At 41.3% G+C, this 15,075-nt stretch overlaps 1 protein-coding gene and 1 pseudogene across 2 annotated transcripts in view; one reads left to right on the forward strand and one right to left on the reverse strand.

The window, feature by feature from the left end:
• The window catches only part of FUT10 (fucosyltransferase 10), a 112,713-nt gene extending 103,332 nt beyond the window's left edge, over nt 1-9,381 (forward strand). For both annotated transcript variants that reach the window (XM_032288271.1, XM_032288272.1), the window contains exon 5: nt 7,121-9,381. In XM_032288271.1, the coding sequence (XP_032144162.1) occupies nt 7,121-7,348 (228 nt within the window). In that variant the 3' untranslated portion in view covers nt 7,349-9,381. The remainder of the gene's footprint in view (nt 1-7,120) is intronic.
• On the reverse strand, nt 5,423-6,195 carry LOC116558357 (annotated as a pseudogene).
• Nucleotides 9,382-15,075: the final 5,694 nt, after the last annotated feature.

Genomic DNA, 15,075 nt, shown 5'->3' on the forward strand with positions numbered 1-15,075 from the left:
TAACTAACCGAGACCAGGTGATTTATAAGAAAAGAGGTTTAATTGACTCACAGATCTGCATGGCGAGGGAGGCCTTGGGAAACTGACAATCATGGCAGAAGGCAAAGGGGAAGCAAACACATGTTACCACAGCAAAGCTAGAGGTGAGAGAGAGCACAAGAGAGAGGAAATGCCACACATTTATTTAAACCATCAGAGCTCGTGAGAACTCACTATCACAACAGCATGGGGGAAATCACTCCCATGATCCAATCACCTGCCACTAGGTCTCCCTTGACACAGGGGGATTATAATTCAAGATGACATTTGGATGGGGACACAAAGCCAAATCATATTTGGGGGGTAGAGTCAGTTTAGTCAGGAGTTGCGCTAGATTTGGATTTTGTGTTGCTCCACAGGTTTCAAATGTTTCCAGTAATAATAATTACGCAGTAATAAAGCACTGCCACTGCCTATGTTTAAAGTGGGACCTTGGGTGCTGAAGAGTTTTTCTCAGTATTTCTCCTCCACCCTCAGGTTTTAGCAATTCCTGCATTGCTATCCCACAAATGAGGTCTATTTCAATATTCTTCTCCCCACCAGCAAACACTTGTTTCCGCATTCCTTAGCGGTGGGCTTCTGCTGGGAGTAGGGCAGGCTCTTTGTTGTCGTCACAGCCTCAGGCTTAGGCAGGGTTTGGGTTCTTGGGTCTCAGGGACGAAGCTTTTCCAGTGTCCTTGCCTCTTCCTTCCTTGGCAGCCAAGCTCTGCCTTGTATCTGTGGTTAGTTTGGAGGAAGAGAGTTTGTGTCCCTCCCCAGTGGTGTAACTCTGGTATCATGATAGGATCGTAGGCCCAAAATGGTTTCCATCCTGTCCCCAACCATGAGAAAGGGGAGTTTTACTTCTTCCTCTTCCCCAGAAGTAATAGATTTTTCCCTTGGATCTGGGAGCAGAAGAAGGGTTTGCTACTGCTCCTGCAGTGACTTAAGGCATTTTTACATTTGTAAGGGAAAGGTCTGGGGAAGGTGACGGGGCTTCCTGAATGTCCCCTAGCAGAGGAAGATCATCCCCCGCACTGTGCCAAGGAAGTGGACCTTTTCCAGTCTCCTGTGCTGCACCCAATCTTCCTTCTGAGCATCTGATGGAGGTCCATAGAAAAGAGCTTTTGATGAGTTTGAACTCTCATTTTTGTATCTGGGCCTCCCAGCTATTCCAACTGATATGATTACTCCGCTCTTAAGAATTTATTAAAATATTAACTGATTTCTTGTTACCTGTTTGTATGGTGATCACCTCTCTCTCCTGTGTTCTGCCAAAGGTGAAACAGATGATCCATCTCTCCTCAAAGGGGCTTTGTCACCTTCTGGAATTTAGTTCCCTGATGTACTCAAGAAGTTATGAATTTGAGGAGTATCTGTATTTTTCTCATTGCTAGGAACCATGTTCTCTTTGGAAACAAAATCTTTTAAAATCATACTTGAGAAACAGCTGGTTTTTCTGCCCAAGACCTTAGCTGGAAAGGGATGCCGAAACTTAAGTTACTTCTAAAACTGTCATAACTGCTTCATCAGCCACACTTTCTTTGGGTCACAGTGTGAAATATTTCTGGCAGAATATTAAAGAGTTCATTTCATAAGATTCTTTCCTCTGTGATGTCATCTTGGGTTGGAACTTTATCCTACACTGATGGACTCCACTCCTGAGTGGGAAGGCAAGGAAATCGGGTATTATTACTGACTTCCCTTAAACAGTTGTGCAAGGTCAGGGTTGGGAAGACCATAGAAGGTTATGTGATCTGTACAGCTACCAGCTGACTGGTGACTCAAGTATCATGAACAAGCCATCCATTAATTTGTGCTAGAGCATTTTCAGAGTTGGCGATTTTATTATTTTTAAAGCTAGCTTATTTTATCTTCTTTTGTTTGACAGTTCCATTGCTCTTTATAGTGAACTGAAACTTTCCCTTTTATAGTCAATTCTTAGCTACCTGCTCTGATTCCTCAGTCTGGCAGGAGACAGCCTGGCATCTGTACCTACCCCCCAATAGAGGTGAGCAGTGACCTCTCAAAAGTTGTTTTGTGGTGATCACCGTGCTTCTCCTTACTTGATTTTGTTCTGCCTTTCCTTCAAACCCAGTCTCTATCCAACCATGAACCCTGACTAAAGTAATCACAATTTTGAGGCTACCTTTGGTCCTAAGAATTTGGTATTCATAAACAGACTTCCCAGATTTTAAATCTTAGCATTCCTAATGGTTTGCAGTTTGAATTTGCTTTCTGGTTCTCTGTGCTTGGTAAAGAATCCCTGCTCGAGTTCTAGGCCTTGAGAAGTCTGGCTTCATGATAATCCATCAGTGGTTCCCAAGAGAAAGGAGGACCTGGGAATCTCTACCCTTTACACTTTACCAGGCAGGTTAATTCACACTTCCACTTCCCTAGTCCCTTCACATGCTTGAAGATGAACTCTGTTCATTCAAAGTCATCTCCTCTTTACACTAAACACTCCTAGTATCTCCTCATATGTTTCCTATGGGAGTTTTAAGGAAAAGAAAATGTGTTGAGCCAATCGTAGATAGCACCTGCATTTTTATATTCCCAAACTGGTTTTTCTGCTGTGCTTTCTAAATGTGGGATGGATGAAGATTCTAATCCTTATAAACCTCACACATAATGTACTGTCTTCACATTAAGGCATTAAGACAGTTTTTATAAAAAAATTTTTTGTGACAGAGCTTTGCTCTTGTTGCCCAGGCTGGAGTACAATGGTGCGATCTCGGCTCACTGCAACCTCCACCTCCAGGGTTCAAGCGATTCTCCTGCCTCAGCTTCCTGAGTAGCTAGGATTACAGGCATGTGCCACCATGCCCAGCTAATTTTGTATTTTTAGTAGAGTTGGGGTTTTCTCGATGTTGTTCAGGTTGGTCTTGAACTGCCCTCCTTGGCCTCCCAAAGTGCCTGGATTACAGGCATGAGCCACAACACCTGGCCTTAAGACAGTGTTGTTGTTTTTTTTAAGAAAAATATATGCATGGATTTAGGTTGAAGAATCAAATATTTCTATAGTTAACTAATAAAAACAGCAGCCTTCCACTTATTTTCTCTTTTCTTTCCTTCCCAGAAGCAACCACAATATTTAGCTAATTATTTAATTATTTTGATATTTACCCAATGTTTCTTTTTCTTTCTTTCTTTTTTTTTTTTTGAGATGGAGTCTCCCTCTGTCACCCAAACTGGAGTGCAGCAGTGTGATCTTGGCTTACTGCAACCTACGCCTCCTGGGTTCAAGTGATTCTCCTTCCTCAACCTCCTAAGTAGCTGGGATTTTATGGGTGCGCCACCATGCCCGGCTAGTTTTTGTAGACAAGAGTTTCACCATCTTGGCCAGGCTGGTCTCGAACTCCTGACCTCAAGTGATCTGCCTGCCTTGGCCTCCCAAAGGGCTGGGATTATAGGTGTGAGCCGCCACACCTGGCCTATTTACTCAGTGTTTCTAAATAAACACATTTACATACTATTTTTTTTTTTATATTCAGTGTTTGATTGTAACTGTGTGACTATTATTACAAAATAAAACATGTAGTACACTATCATTTTTCCCCTTACCTGTACAGTTTTTTGTTTCTTTCCCAGGTAACAATTGCCTTCTTGTTTGATTACTTTTCCATGGACCTATCAGTCATTCAGTCTTTGTTGATTGTTTAAACCTCCTCTGAAGATGTTGAAATAAGGCAGGCATCCGGCTCTCTTGATCCTGTGGAAGGGATCTCTCCCAGAGCCTCCAACTTACTTCCTTGTGTGATGATTGTCTTCTACCTTAGTGTGAGTGGCAGCCTGGGATGTCACTTCCCCAGCATTTTGAGAATTTTTTTTTCTTTTTTTTCTTCCATTGACATCTGTTTCCTGCATGCTATTTCACCTGTTTTATTAGTTTATTCTCTTGTTTTGGTTGATCATACTGTCCTATTGCTTCCTGAGAAGAGGTCCGTGGGAGAAGGTGTGAAATGTTGGCTAGCGCAGTGCCTCACGCCTGTAATCCCAGCACTTTGGGAGGCTGAGGCGGGCGGATCCAGGGGTCAGGAGATCGAGACCATCCTGGTGAACATGGTGAAACCCCAATTCTACTAAAAGTACAAAAACTAGCTGTGTGTGGTGGCGTGTAGCCCCTGTAGTCCTAGCTACTCAGGAGGCTGAGGCAGGAGAATCGCTTGAACCTGGGAGGTGGAGGTTGCAGTCAGCCGAGGTCGTGCCACTGCACTCCAGCCTGGCGACAGAGCAAAACTCCATCTCAAAAAAAAAAAAAAAAAAGAAGAAAAAAGAAAAGTCTTCATTCTACCCTAAATTTAAGCAATAGTTTAGCTGACAGGAAACTACTAAAATGGACATCCATTTTTCTCAGAATTTTGAAGGCATTTTGCCATTGCCTTTTTAAAAACAACTTTTAATTTTGAAATAATTTTGTTTATAGAACATGTCAAAGATAGTTCAGAGTTCTGTATAACTTTTCCCTGACTTCCCCTCATGCTGTAATTTTTCATAACTATGGTACATTTGTCACCAATAAGAAATTCATACTGCTAGCTAAACTGTAGTCTAATCATATTTCTCTTTAGTCATATTTCGCCGTATTTCTCTAACATCCTTTGTCTACTCTAGGATCAAATCCAGGATACCAAAGTTGTAATTAAGCCATTACGATTTGTTAGTCTCCTCCAATCCGTGACAGTTGCTCAAGGTTTTTCTTACTTTTAATAACTTTTGAAGAGTGCTGGTCAGTATTTTGTAGAACGTCCCTTCAGACGGTTTGTCTAATGTTTTCTTATGTTAAGACTTGGGTTATGGATCTTAGGGAATAATGCTACAGAGGTAAAGGTGTTCTCATTGCATCCTAGTAGGGCAGCTGTTCCCAACCTTTTTGGCACCAGAGACCAGTTTCATGGAAGACAGTTTTTCCACGGACTGATGGGTGGGTGGGGGATTAGATGCTTATAAGGAAGGAGCAACCTGATTCCTCGCATGTGCAGTTCACAATAAGGTTCTCTCTCTTAGGAGAATCTGATGCCACTGGTGATCTGACAGGAGGCAGAGCCCAGGCTGCATTGCTCACGCACCTGCCGCTTACCTCCTGCTGTGCGGTCTGGCTCCTAACAGGACCAGTTCTGGTTCCTGACCCGGGAGTTAGGGACCCCTGTGTTAGGGGAGTGCATTATACCAACATAACGTGTAACTGGTGACGTTAACTGTGATTGCTTGGTTCAGGTGGTATGTGCTAGGTTTTCCCACTGTGAAGCTGCCCATTTTCCTTGCCTTCTAAGTTTTGTTACTCTCCTGCTCACTTCCATTCTACCAATTCTTACAGGTTAATGCCTTTCAAGACCAGTGCTTTTACTCTCATTTTAATGGTGTTTCTGGAGGAAATGAAATGAGATATGTGTGTTCACTCTGTTATTCTGGAGTTTGTCTTCCCTCTTTCTTTTCTTTTTATTTTTGTTATTTAATTTTTATTTCATAATCATAAACTTAACTCTGCAGTCCAGCTAGGCATGGCAGGGAACAAGGAAAGCATGGAACCCAAAGGGAACTGCAGCAGGCACACAAAGATTGTAGGTTACTGCGAGCAAATGGGGTGGAGGGCGCTCTCCTGAGCTGCAGAAGGAATGGTCTGGTGGTTAAGATAAAAAACTAGTTGAGTTGTCCACAGTCAGCAATGGTGACCTTCCTGCCAGTTTTGCCATTCCTGGACCCAAAGCGCTCCATGACCTCCACAGTATTCATGCCTTCTTTCACCTTGCCAAAGGCCACGTGCTTGCCATCCAGCCACTCGGTCTTGGCAGTGCACATGAAAAACTGGGAACCGTTTGTGTTGGGTCCAGCGTTTGCCATGGACAAGATGCCAGGACCTGTATGCTTTAGGATGAAGTTCTCGTCATCACATTTCTCCCCGTACATGGACTCGCCACCAGTGCCATTATGGTGTGTGAAGTCACCACCCTGACACATACACCCTGGAATAATTCTGTGAAAGCAGGAACCCTTACAACCAAGTCCTTTCTCTCCAGTGCTCAGAGCATGAAAGCTTCCTGCTGTCTTTGGACACTTGTCTGCAAACAGCTCGAAGGAGACGCAGCCCAAGAGCTCGCCCTTGACAGCAATGTCGAAGAACACGGTGGGGTTGACCATGGCTGGTACTAGAGGGCTCCAGGTGGCGGCGGCATCTGCAAAGCCCCCTCTTTCTCTTTTACTGTTTTTTCTTTTCGCCCTTTCTCCCTTCTAAATTAATGGAAGGTCAAATCCTGAACATGTAGACCATTTTAAGGAGTTGGCCTTTAACTTGGAATAAGAAGGGCTGCTGAGTGTAGCCTGCAGAGGATCCAAAGTGGAATCAAGGGATTAGTTAGGAGACCATGGAAATAAGCCAAGACTGAACGTGGACCAAGCTCGTGGCAGCATTTTGAAGCTGGGAGGGATTATGCAAATATCAGGTATCATTATTATTTGGTGGAAACATCTCAGTTACTGGGGACAGTTGAGTACAGTGGAAATATGTTAAAAACAAGGATTAGTTGTAACACAGGACAACATAGAGAGATGTCAAAACAGTGCTTGGTGGAAAAGTAGCAAACAAATGAGATATACATAGCATATAAGTATATTACAAATAAATGCCCAGAGATTGAGAGCACAGTTCGCAAAGAGTATTTGAATACACTTACAAACAAATACAAAGAACTGTGTTAAACACCTTAAAATATTTGCCTATGGGGAGGAGGGTAGTGGCGGGATAATAGGTGGAAAAGGAATAAACAAATCAACAGATAAATAACCAGAGGGAGGGGAAAGCTTTAGAATGTGAAGAAAGCTAAATTCGATCTTAAGTATATATTGTTTGGGGCAATTTATCTAACTTTTTTATGCTTTAGTTTCCACTCCTGTAAAATGGGGTAGTAGCACCTATTTACCATGCTTACCACAAGAATTGAGGGAGGCAATGTGTGAAGTGCTTTCTTTCCCCTTTACCTCCACGGGGTAACACTGTTGCTTTAAGGAAAGTCTGTGCTGAGTTCCATTCTTGTGAGATGGGAACAGGGGAACTGTGCTGCCTTATCCTATGTTTCTAATTCATTTCTCCCTTCTCTTCATGCAGGGCTTACCACCTAAAAGATGGAAGGCAGAAGATACCCACCTGAGTTGCCCAGAGCCCACGGTGTTTGCCTTCTCACCACTCCGGCGTCCATCATTGAACTCTTTGCGAAAGATGTGGATCTCCAGTTTTGAACAATCCAAGAGAGAAGCCCAGGCACTAAGGTGGCTGGTTGATAGGAATCAAAATTTTTCATCTCAAGAGTTTTGGGCCTTAGTATTCAAGGACTGATTTCAAAAGGATCAGAATGACACGATGTAGAGCCTTCTTGAGGTTTATTATCTAGGTTGCCTTAATATTTGAACATAATAGCCATTCTGTTGACTATCCATTAGGATAAGAATTAGTTGCTGCAGTACTCATAATGAGCCCTCTCAAAGAATAGATGTAAATTACCCTTAGGGGTTGCCTCTATATATTTTATACTAAACAAGGAAATATTTCTTATGGACATTGGTTATCTTCCATGTCCGTGTCTGTGGACCCACATACTTACTGCCTTTTGTGGAAATTCACCTAGAGTGAGCACTTCCCTTGTGCGACGGAGGCTCAGGATCTAGCTGTAGATTCTTGATACTTACCTCACTCTCAACAGCTTATTGGTATTTGGCAAGCCCAGTGTCCTGCAGCCGAGCATGAACGTGAAATACATTAGAACTTGGCAATGAGAGATCCCATCTGTTGGTTTCTAGGGATGTAAGTGAGTAATAAAAGCTGTTTCAAGTTTATCCGCTGTCTGCTCTTCAAGTGAAAAGAACGTATGTGTCTCTCTTCTCTCCATGCCTTGAGCCACCTCTCTAACCTTCTTTAGTTACACATTGTCCTCTCATCTCTCATTTCCCCTTCCAAGTAGAATGTCTTGTAAAGACGCAATAACCCCTGTGTGTTTTGATTAGTGAGATGTTACCACTTACTTCTTCTACTGCTGGGCAGAATAGTATCAGGAATGGCTGTGATTCCGATTCAGTCTGGACAGCCCGGTCATTTTGAGCAGCGTGAGAGTAGAAGTGAATCCCCACAGGAGCTCCAGTTGTGCTGAAGCTGTTTGTCTTTTTGTAGGATGATGTGCAGCCTGTCGTGGTGGCAGGCACAGGCATTCAGTGTCTGAGCACTTCCTGTCATTTCTGATCCTGCCACAGAGAAGGTTCAGCTGTCCTGTCTGGGACATCTGCTGGAGCACCTCAGAAGACAAGGAGGAAAATACCGGCTCACATTTTCTTTCCGTGTGAGGGAGGGGAGGCTTGTAGATGATACCAAAAGCCTGTTGCCACTGTTATGTCATGGTTTCCATTTTTCATCATGGAAAGCCGCAAGCCTCAGAAGGTAGCCGGAGGACAGGAAGAGTCTGTGATGCTCATGTCTGTGTCATGGCATACGCGGGAATTGATGGGTTCTTCCTTAGCATTAGCCCATTATTTTATTGAAGGCCGCTGGTGTGCCTGGCAGTGACCATTGTCTTCATTAGGTAGCTGTGGCTGGGCTTTGTCAGCCAGTATGTGAGAAAGGAGAACCACAACCAGTACCTCATTATAGAAGCCAGAAGGGTCACACTGGGTTGGAGAAGGTGTCTGTAACCGGATTCTTCCCAATCCCAGCTCTGCCATTAACTAAGTACTATATGATCTTGGACAAATCTCTCAATCTCCATAGGCCTTAGTTTTTGTATCTAAAAAGAAGTGATTGGGCTGGTCTTGGAAGGTTTTTTCTTTTTTTCCCTATATAACATTCTTAATTGTTCATCAACATTTAAGAAATTTAATTTTGTAGATGTTTTTACTAACGAGGGTAACAAACTGTTTTGGAACTGCTGTGTATTATTCAGGGGAAGCACCGTCTTTGGAGGAAGGAGCATATTTAATGGGTAGTATTGAGGATGAAAGGGAATTTCTCTCTCTGCCATTTTATTTGATAATATTAAAGAAATAAAGACTGGAAAGGGGGATTGCTTGTTAAAGGTCAGATTTTAAATTGCGTATAAAATGAAGTGGGTTTTTTTTTTTTTTTTTTGAACCTGCAGTAGAAAGCCTGAGAGGTGACTTATACCTCTGGTAAGCATTATCATGATTAATTTCAGTTCTCCATAAATGCCTTCAGCAGATACCCAGTGCTTGTGTGCTATGCGTATGTCTTAAACCTCAACTTTTCATGCAATCTCATTCTATCTTAGTTCTTCATCAAGTCCATGGATAAAATCTTCTCTAAGCATTTCTGAAATATGTATCCCTGAACAAATTTAGTGAAATAAAATCATTAATCTGTGTTGATCCCATTTGCCATATATCTTTCACTTTACCTCCCTGTCTCTGTTTGTGAAATAATTTAACAAAGCAACCTGTCTCACAGGGCTGTTGTGAAGAATGCCTCATGTCTGTGAAGGAGTTTGTATATTGCCACATTTTGCTTAGTGCTTTAGTAGTATATTTTACTTGGATTGCTTTCAAGGAGTATTTGGATTGTTTTCAAAGAGTATTTTTTTTTTTTTTTGAGATGGAGTCTTGCTCTGTCACCTAGGCTGGAGTGCAGTGGCACGGTCTTAGCTCATTGCAATCTCTGCCTCCCAGGTTCCAGCGATTCTTCTGCCTCAGCCTCTCGAGTAGCTGGGATTACAGGTGCCCACCACCATGCCCGGCCAACTTCTTGTATTTTTTTTAGTAGAGATGGGGTTTCAGCATTTTGGCCGGTCTGGTCTTGAACTCTTGTCCCTAAGTGATCCACCCACCTCAGCCTTCCAAAGTGCTGGGATTACAGGCATGAGCCACTGCGCCTGGCCATTCAAGGACTGATTTTTTTAAAGCAATATGACAGAGTGGTCAGAAGCCTTTTCAGAAATGTTGGAGAAAATGGTCACTAATGCTAGTTAATAGTCTTCACCTAAAAATGGATGCAACTTTGATCCTTGATCAGATAGCAAATGTATTTTGGAACCTGAATGCTGACTGGCTTCTTTGTTGCTGTTAAGGACTAGAGTCTAGTAACTAGAATATCAGTTGGGATCATTATCATTATTAGTGATAGATCAGAACATATAGTGTTCTATGTATTACTCAGAAATAAAAGAGGCAAAAATGAGCATCATTCCTTCGGCCACACCAATGTGTAATATATTACAAATAGAAGAACCTGCTCCATATCTAACAAAGACTGTAGGAATCCAAGCACAGTGCTGACCTGAGCTTGGAGTGCCCAGTAAAATGTGCATTTAAAAAAATCATTAATAGGATATAATTCCTGCTAAAGGTAATATTTCATTAGGAGAATTCAGCTGTCTTAGTCTGTTCGGGCTGCTATAAACAGAATATGATAGACTGGGTGGCTTATAAGCAACAGAAGTTGATTGCTCACAGTTCTAGGGGCTGGGAAGTACAAGATCAGAGCACCAGCATATTTGGTGTCTGGGAGAATCCACTTCCTGGCTCATAGGTGGCTATCTTCTTGCTGTGTCCTTACATGGCAGAAGGGGTGACAGAGCTCTCGGAAGTCACCACCCTTATGACATCACTCTCCCAAGTCTCCTCCTCCTAATGCCATTACATTGGGGGTTAGAATTTTAACATGAATGCTGGGAAACACAGAATTCAGTCTATAGCATTGGTATAGAGTTAATTTTCAGTGAATTATGTTGATTACCCTGAAAGCAAGATGAGTACAATTTTGCGTAAGTGACATATGTTTTCCTTGGAGTCTTCAAAGTACACTACTTAGAAATTAATAGACCAGGAATAGTGATGGTTAGTTTGTTTCAAGTCACTTTGCAATCCTGAATATTTTACAAATAATTTTCTTTAGGAAATTTCTTTTAATTTTTATTGTTAGTGGTCATATCTTTACTGCATAATTCTAATCTCAGTATATATCTTGTCTTCTGATTGCAGACATAAAAATGCTTGAAAAACTCGGGATATAGAATTATGACTCTAAGAAATATCTAGTTTTAGTTGTCACTCTGCAACATACTGTCTTTATTATCTTGGTTGAGTTATTTGGCCTTTCTAAGACTCAGTTTGCTCATCTGTAAAATGGACGTTATAACATCCAGCCTCCTTGTGAGGTTATTGTGATGATTAAGCTAGTGTTCACTTAGCTCAGTAGATGCTGGCTGTGGTGGTTACAGCTATCTGTAGTCATTACCCTTTTGTTTTTGAAGAGCTTGACTGAGACTTGTCTGGAAAACGGGAAATCATTGATGATAGTGCCAGGGGTGGTACACATTTACTGTGTTACAAAATAGCCATTGTACTAGGTGCCATTGCTGATAGGAAGAAGACCTGGGAGAGAGAGGTGTGAAGGCTTCTGGGTAGGGCTTTTTGATACTATGATGGTGTTAAAACCAAGGACTGGGGAATGCTTAAATTATTCTCTAACTCTTCCTGCCCTCCATGGGATTTCTGATGGCGTTCTGCACAAAGCTCTCAATAGGATAATGAGACTCAAACAGCCTCTTTATGGTAGCTTTGCAAACCACATAAATGGAGTACACTGATTTCTTGTAAAAGCTGGTTGTGAGCGTATTATTTAGAATTGAAGTCTAACAAGGAGAGGGTCTTTTAGTGCCTTTCTGTTCCTAATTCTGAATCTTGGGACTAGTATATTCAATGTGCTTACGATAAGAAAGAGGAGAGGAAAATGACTAGATCTATAGGTCTTGACCCTGCTTGCTCATACTGAAGATCAACTGAAGAAGAAGAAGAGGAGACTGATCAGCCTTTCTCCTAGGAGACAAACCCTCTCTTGCTCTGCGTATGATATGGGTGCAGGAATATGGAGCACAATGCGTGAGAGCTTACTTTAAAGTCATATTAACCTCTCTCACTAGTAAAATGTGGTTCCGTCAATATGCTGGGATTCAACCCATTGAATTAGTCACCCCATTGGTGCTGGTAGTAGGCCCAATTAAGGAGACCAGCAAGGGGCAGAGGCGTCAGACGAGAAGTGACTCTTCAGGATTATTGTCCTCTCAACTCACTGGGCTTATCAGGCAAGCCTCTGGACAGTCAGACATGTGGCTGTGTCCCCACGAGGATGTGACCAGTCGTGACCAGCAGAGACCTTCTTTTATCTTCCCAAGGCTTCTTCTCTGCTATATACCCTTGCCACTTTTTATCCTCCAGTGACATGAGTAGTTAAATTATTGTCTCTGAGCCTCTGAAATGAGTCAGAACTGGACATTGATTAATGCCTCCAAGGGCATTTTGAGCATTAGGCCAAAAATTTATTCTTCATTTTATTTCCCTTGCAAACCATAACCACATCCTCCAACCCAGCTCACCAGGAAAGATGATTCAGCTCGCTCAAATAGGCCTTTATGAATATGTGAAATTTTAAACTCCTACATTAAAAAAAAAAAACAAACAAACAGATTTTGAAGATAATTGCATTTGAAGACCATTACTGTGGGTAGGGGGTAATATTAATGGTTTTGGGTCAGGATATTATCCCAAGAGCTTTTGGAATGAATGTAACATAAGTTGCTTCTTATGTAAATGGAGTAAATACATCTGAGGAGTCCACTCATGGGGAGAAAAGCCAGTTTTACATCAAAATGTCCTCGGTGAAGCAATAATAACGATCAATTTTATTAAATCTTGACCTTTAAGTACATGCGTTTTTTGTTTTTTTGTATTTTCAGTAGAGACAGGCTTTCTTCATGTTGGCCATGCTGGTCTTGACCTCTTGACCTCAGGTGAGCCACCCAACTTGGCCTCCCAAAGTGCAGGATTACAGGTGTGAGCCACTACGCCAGCCAGTACATGTCTTTTTAATATTCTGTGTGACAAAAGTATGAGTAAAATCTGGTGCTACACATCACTATAACAGGAGTCTCAAGGTCAAGTGCCTGTGTGATTGAGTTGTGAGCTGAACTGGCTGCTTTTTCCATGGAATACCATTTTTACTTAAAAAAAATCCGATAAACTGCTTACTCAGTTGTGTGTTTTTGTCAGTAATTTTTGTGAAAACAAAGTGAGTCTGTCACTTTAAGAGAATTTGTTGCCAGTGTTAAAAATTTCAGCTTTCAAGTGAAAAGTTAAATTTTGGAAAATGAATATCCACACATGGAGCTTGACAACTTTGCAATACTTAAAAGACTTTCCTGATGAGATTGGTGGTAATATTAACAAATGTTACTTTTGACACTGAATAAATACAGAAATGATGATGTGGAAGAATGTTTTCAGTTTGTTTATCATTTGTTTTTATAATTCTAAAGAAGGAAGTGTTAAGTACTGAGGAGAGCCATTTTTAAAAGTTAAATACTTTTTTTTTTTAGTTGAGAAGTTCTATAAGTGAAGATTTTAAAAATCTTTTTTTTTTTTTAATTTGAAAATTGGAGTAAGATAAAAGAGAACCAGAGCTATCAATCAATGAATGAAAAGAAGCCTTGGTTTTTCAATTGGGAAACAAGGAAAAAAATGTATTAAGGAACATGAAGAATGCCTTAAAAATGTATCAAGGAAATTATGATTATTTTGCATCATTCAGAATATTAAACTGCCTGCAATTTATTAACAAATTCTATATATTTTTATTGAGCATTTACTATGTGCTAGGAATTATTTTGGGCAAAGTGGATATCGCAGTGAAGGGAACTCACAAACCGCCTGCCATCACGGAGCTTACATGCTAATTCTGCAGGGAATTAGAATGGAAATGCTTTAGCAAAATGTAAACTAGGAAGCTTTTATGTCTTTGCTTTGTAGATGCCTTGCGAGATAGAATTTACCTCCTGAATCTCTGTCACTCTGTTTGAAACATGAAATGTGATACAAATGAATTCTATTTACAGAGTATATTAAATGGGCTATATTATTAATGAGATGTGTTAAAAGTACTAAAAGTTCAAATTTGAAATGAGCTGCCAAGTCCAGAAGTAAATCCTTTTCATGTTTTATTCCAGTGTTAATGGGAGAGGAGGCCTTTTTTTTTTTTTTTTTTCTGTCAACACTGGGCAATTTGCATAAGAATAAGAACGGACTTGGGGGATGAAAATAACTATGGTGAGCCCACAGGGGCAAGCAGTTCTGCTCCAGCCGATCCATATCTGTTCACCTTAGGTAGAGGTTGGGGTGAATCAGTATTTACACAGCCTCAGTGCCTCAGAAAAGGTGAAGAATTTTATCTTAAGAGCTGCTCTCTGTGTCTTTTAGCAGGTTACATTTTCTGGAAAGAATGTGACAATAGGTAGAGTGACCTTATAATTTATCATCCAAATTGGGGCACTCTGAGATTGAAAGAGGCGACGAAGCCAGGACAATAGGCATAAACTGGGATGCGTGGCCACCTGAGCTCTAGGGGGTGTAGGGGAGAAAAAGGTGTTTCAGTACTGCTGTGTTTAGAAACAGTCTGGTGGTCGGACGCTTGGATAAGAAAAAAGGTTACTGATATTTGTGTGCTGGACACTTTGCTGGATTCTGTCCAGTATAATGGTACTGAACTGACACAATAACCATTTGAGGCAGATTGTTTTGTTTTTGTTTTTGTTTTTATTTTTATTATTATTTATTTATTTATTTATTTTTTTTTTGAGATGGAGTCTTGCTCTGTCGCCCACACTGGAGTGCAGTGGCACAATCTCAGCTCAACTGCAACCTCTGCCTCCTGGGTTCAAGTGATTCTCCTGTCTCAGCCTCCCGAGTAGCTGGGTTTACAGGTATGTGCCACCATGCCTGGCCAATTTTTGTATATTTTAGTAGAGATTCACCATGTTGGCCAGACTGGTCTCGAATTGCTGACCTCAAGTGATCCACCCCCGTGGGCCTCCCCAAGTGCTGGGATTACAGGCATGAGCCACTGTGCCTGGCTGAAGTAGATAGTTCTTGATTTTGTTGCTTTTCTAATACTAAACAAAATGAAACTGAAATAATCTAGTTATGGTGGGGTGAAATTTTAAACTTCCTTTCATTGTGAGAAGTCAATAGTTAAGATTTGCCAATAGTTTCTTTTTGTGGTGGCAGAGCAGATCC

The sequence above is a fragment of the Sapajus apella genome, unplaced genomic scaffold, assembly GCF_009761245.1.
Source record: "Sapajus apella isolate SASKATOON/1434 unplaced genomic scaffold, GSC_monkey_1.0 scaffold21, whole genome shotgun sequence".
Lineage (NCBI taxonomy): Eukaryota > Metazoa > Chordata > Mammalia > Primates > Cebidae > Sapajus > Sapajus apella.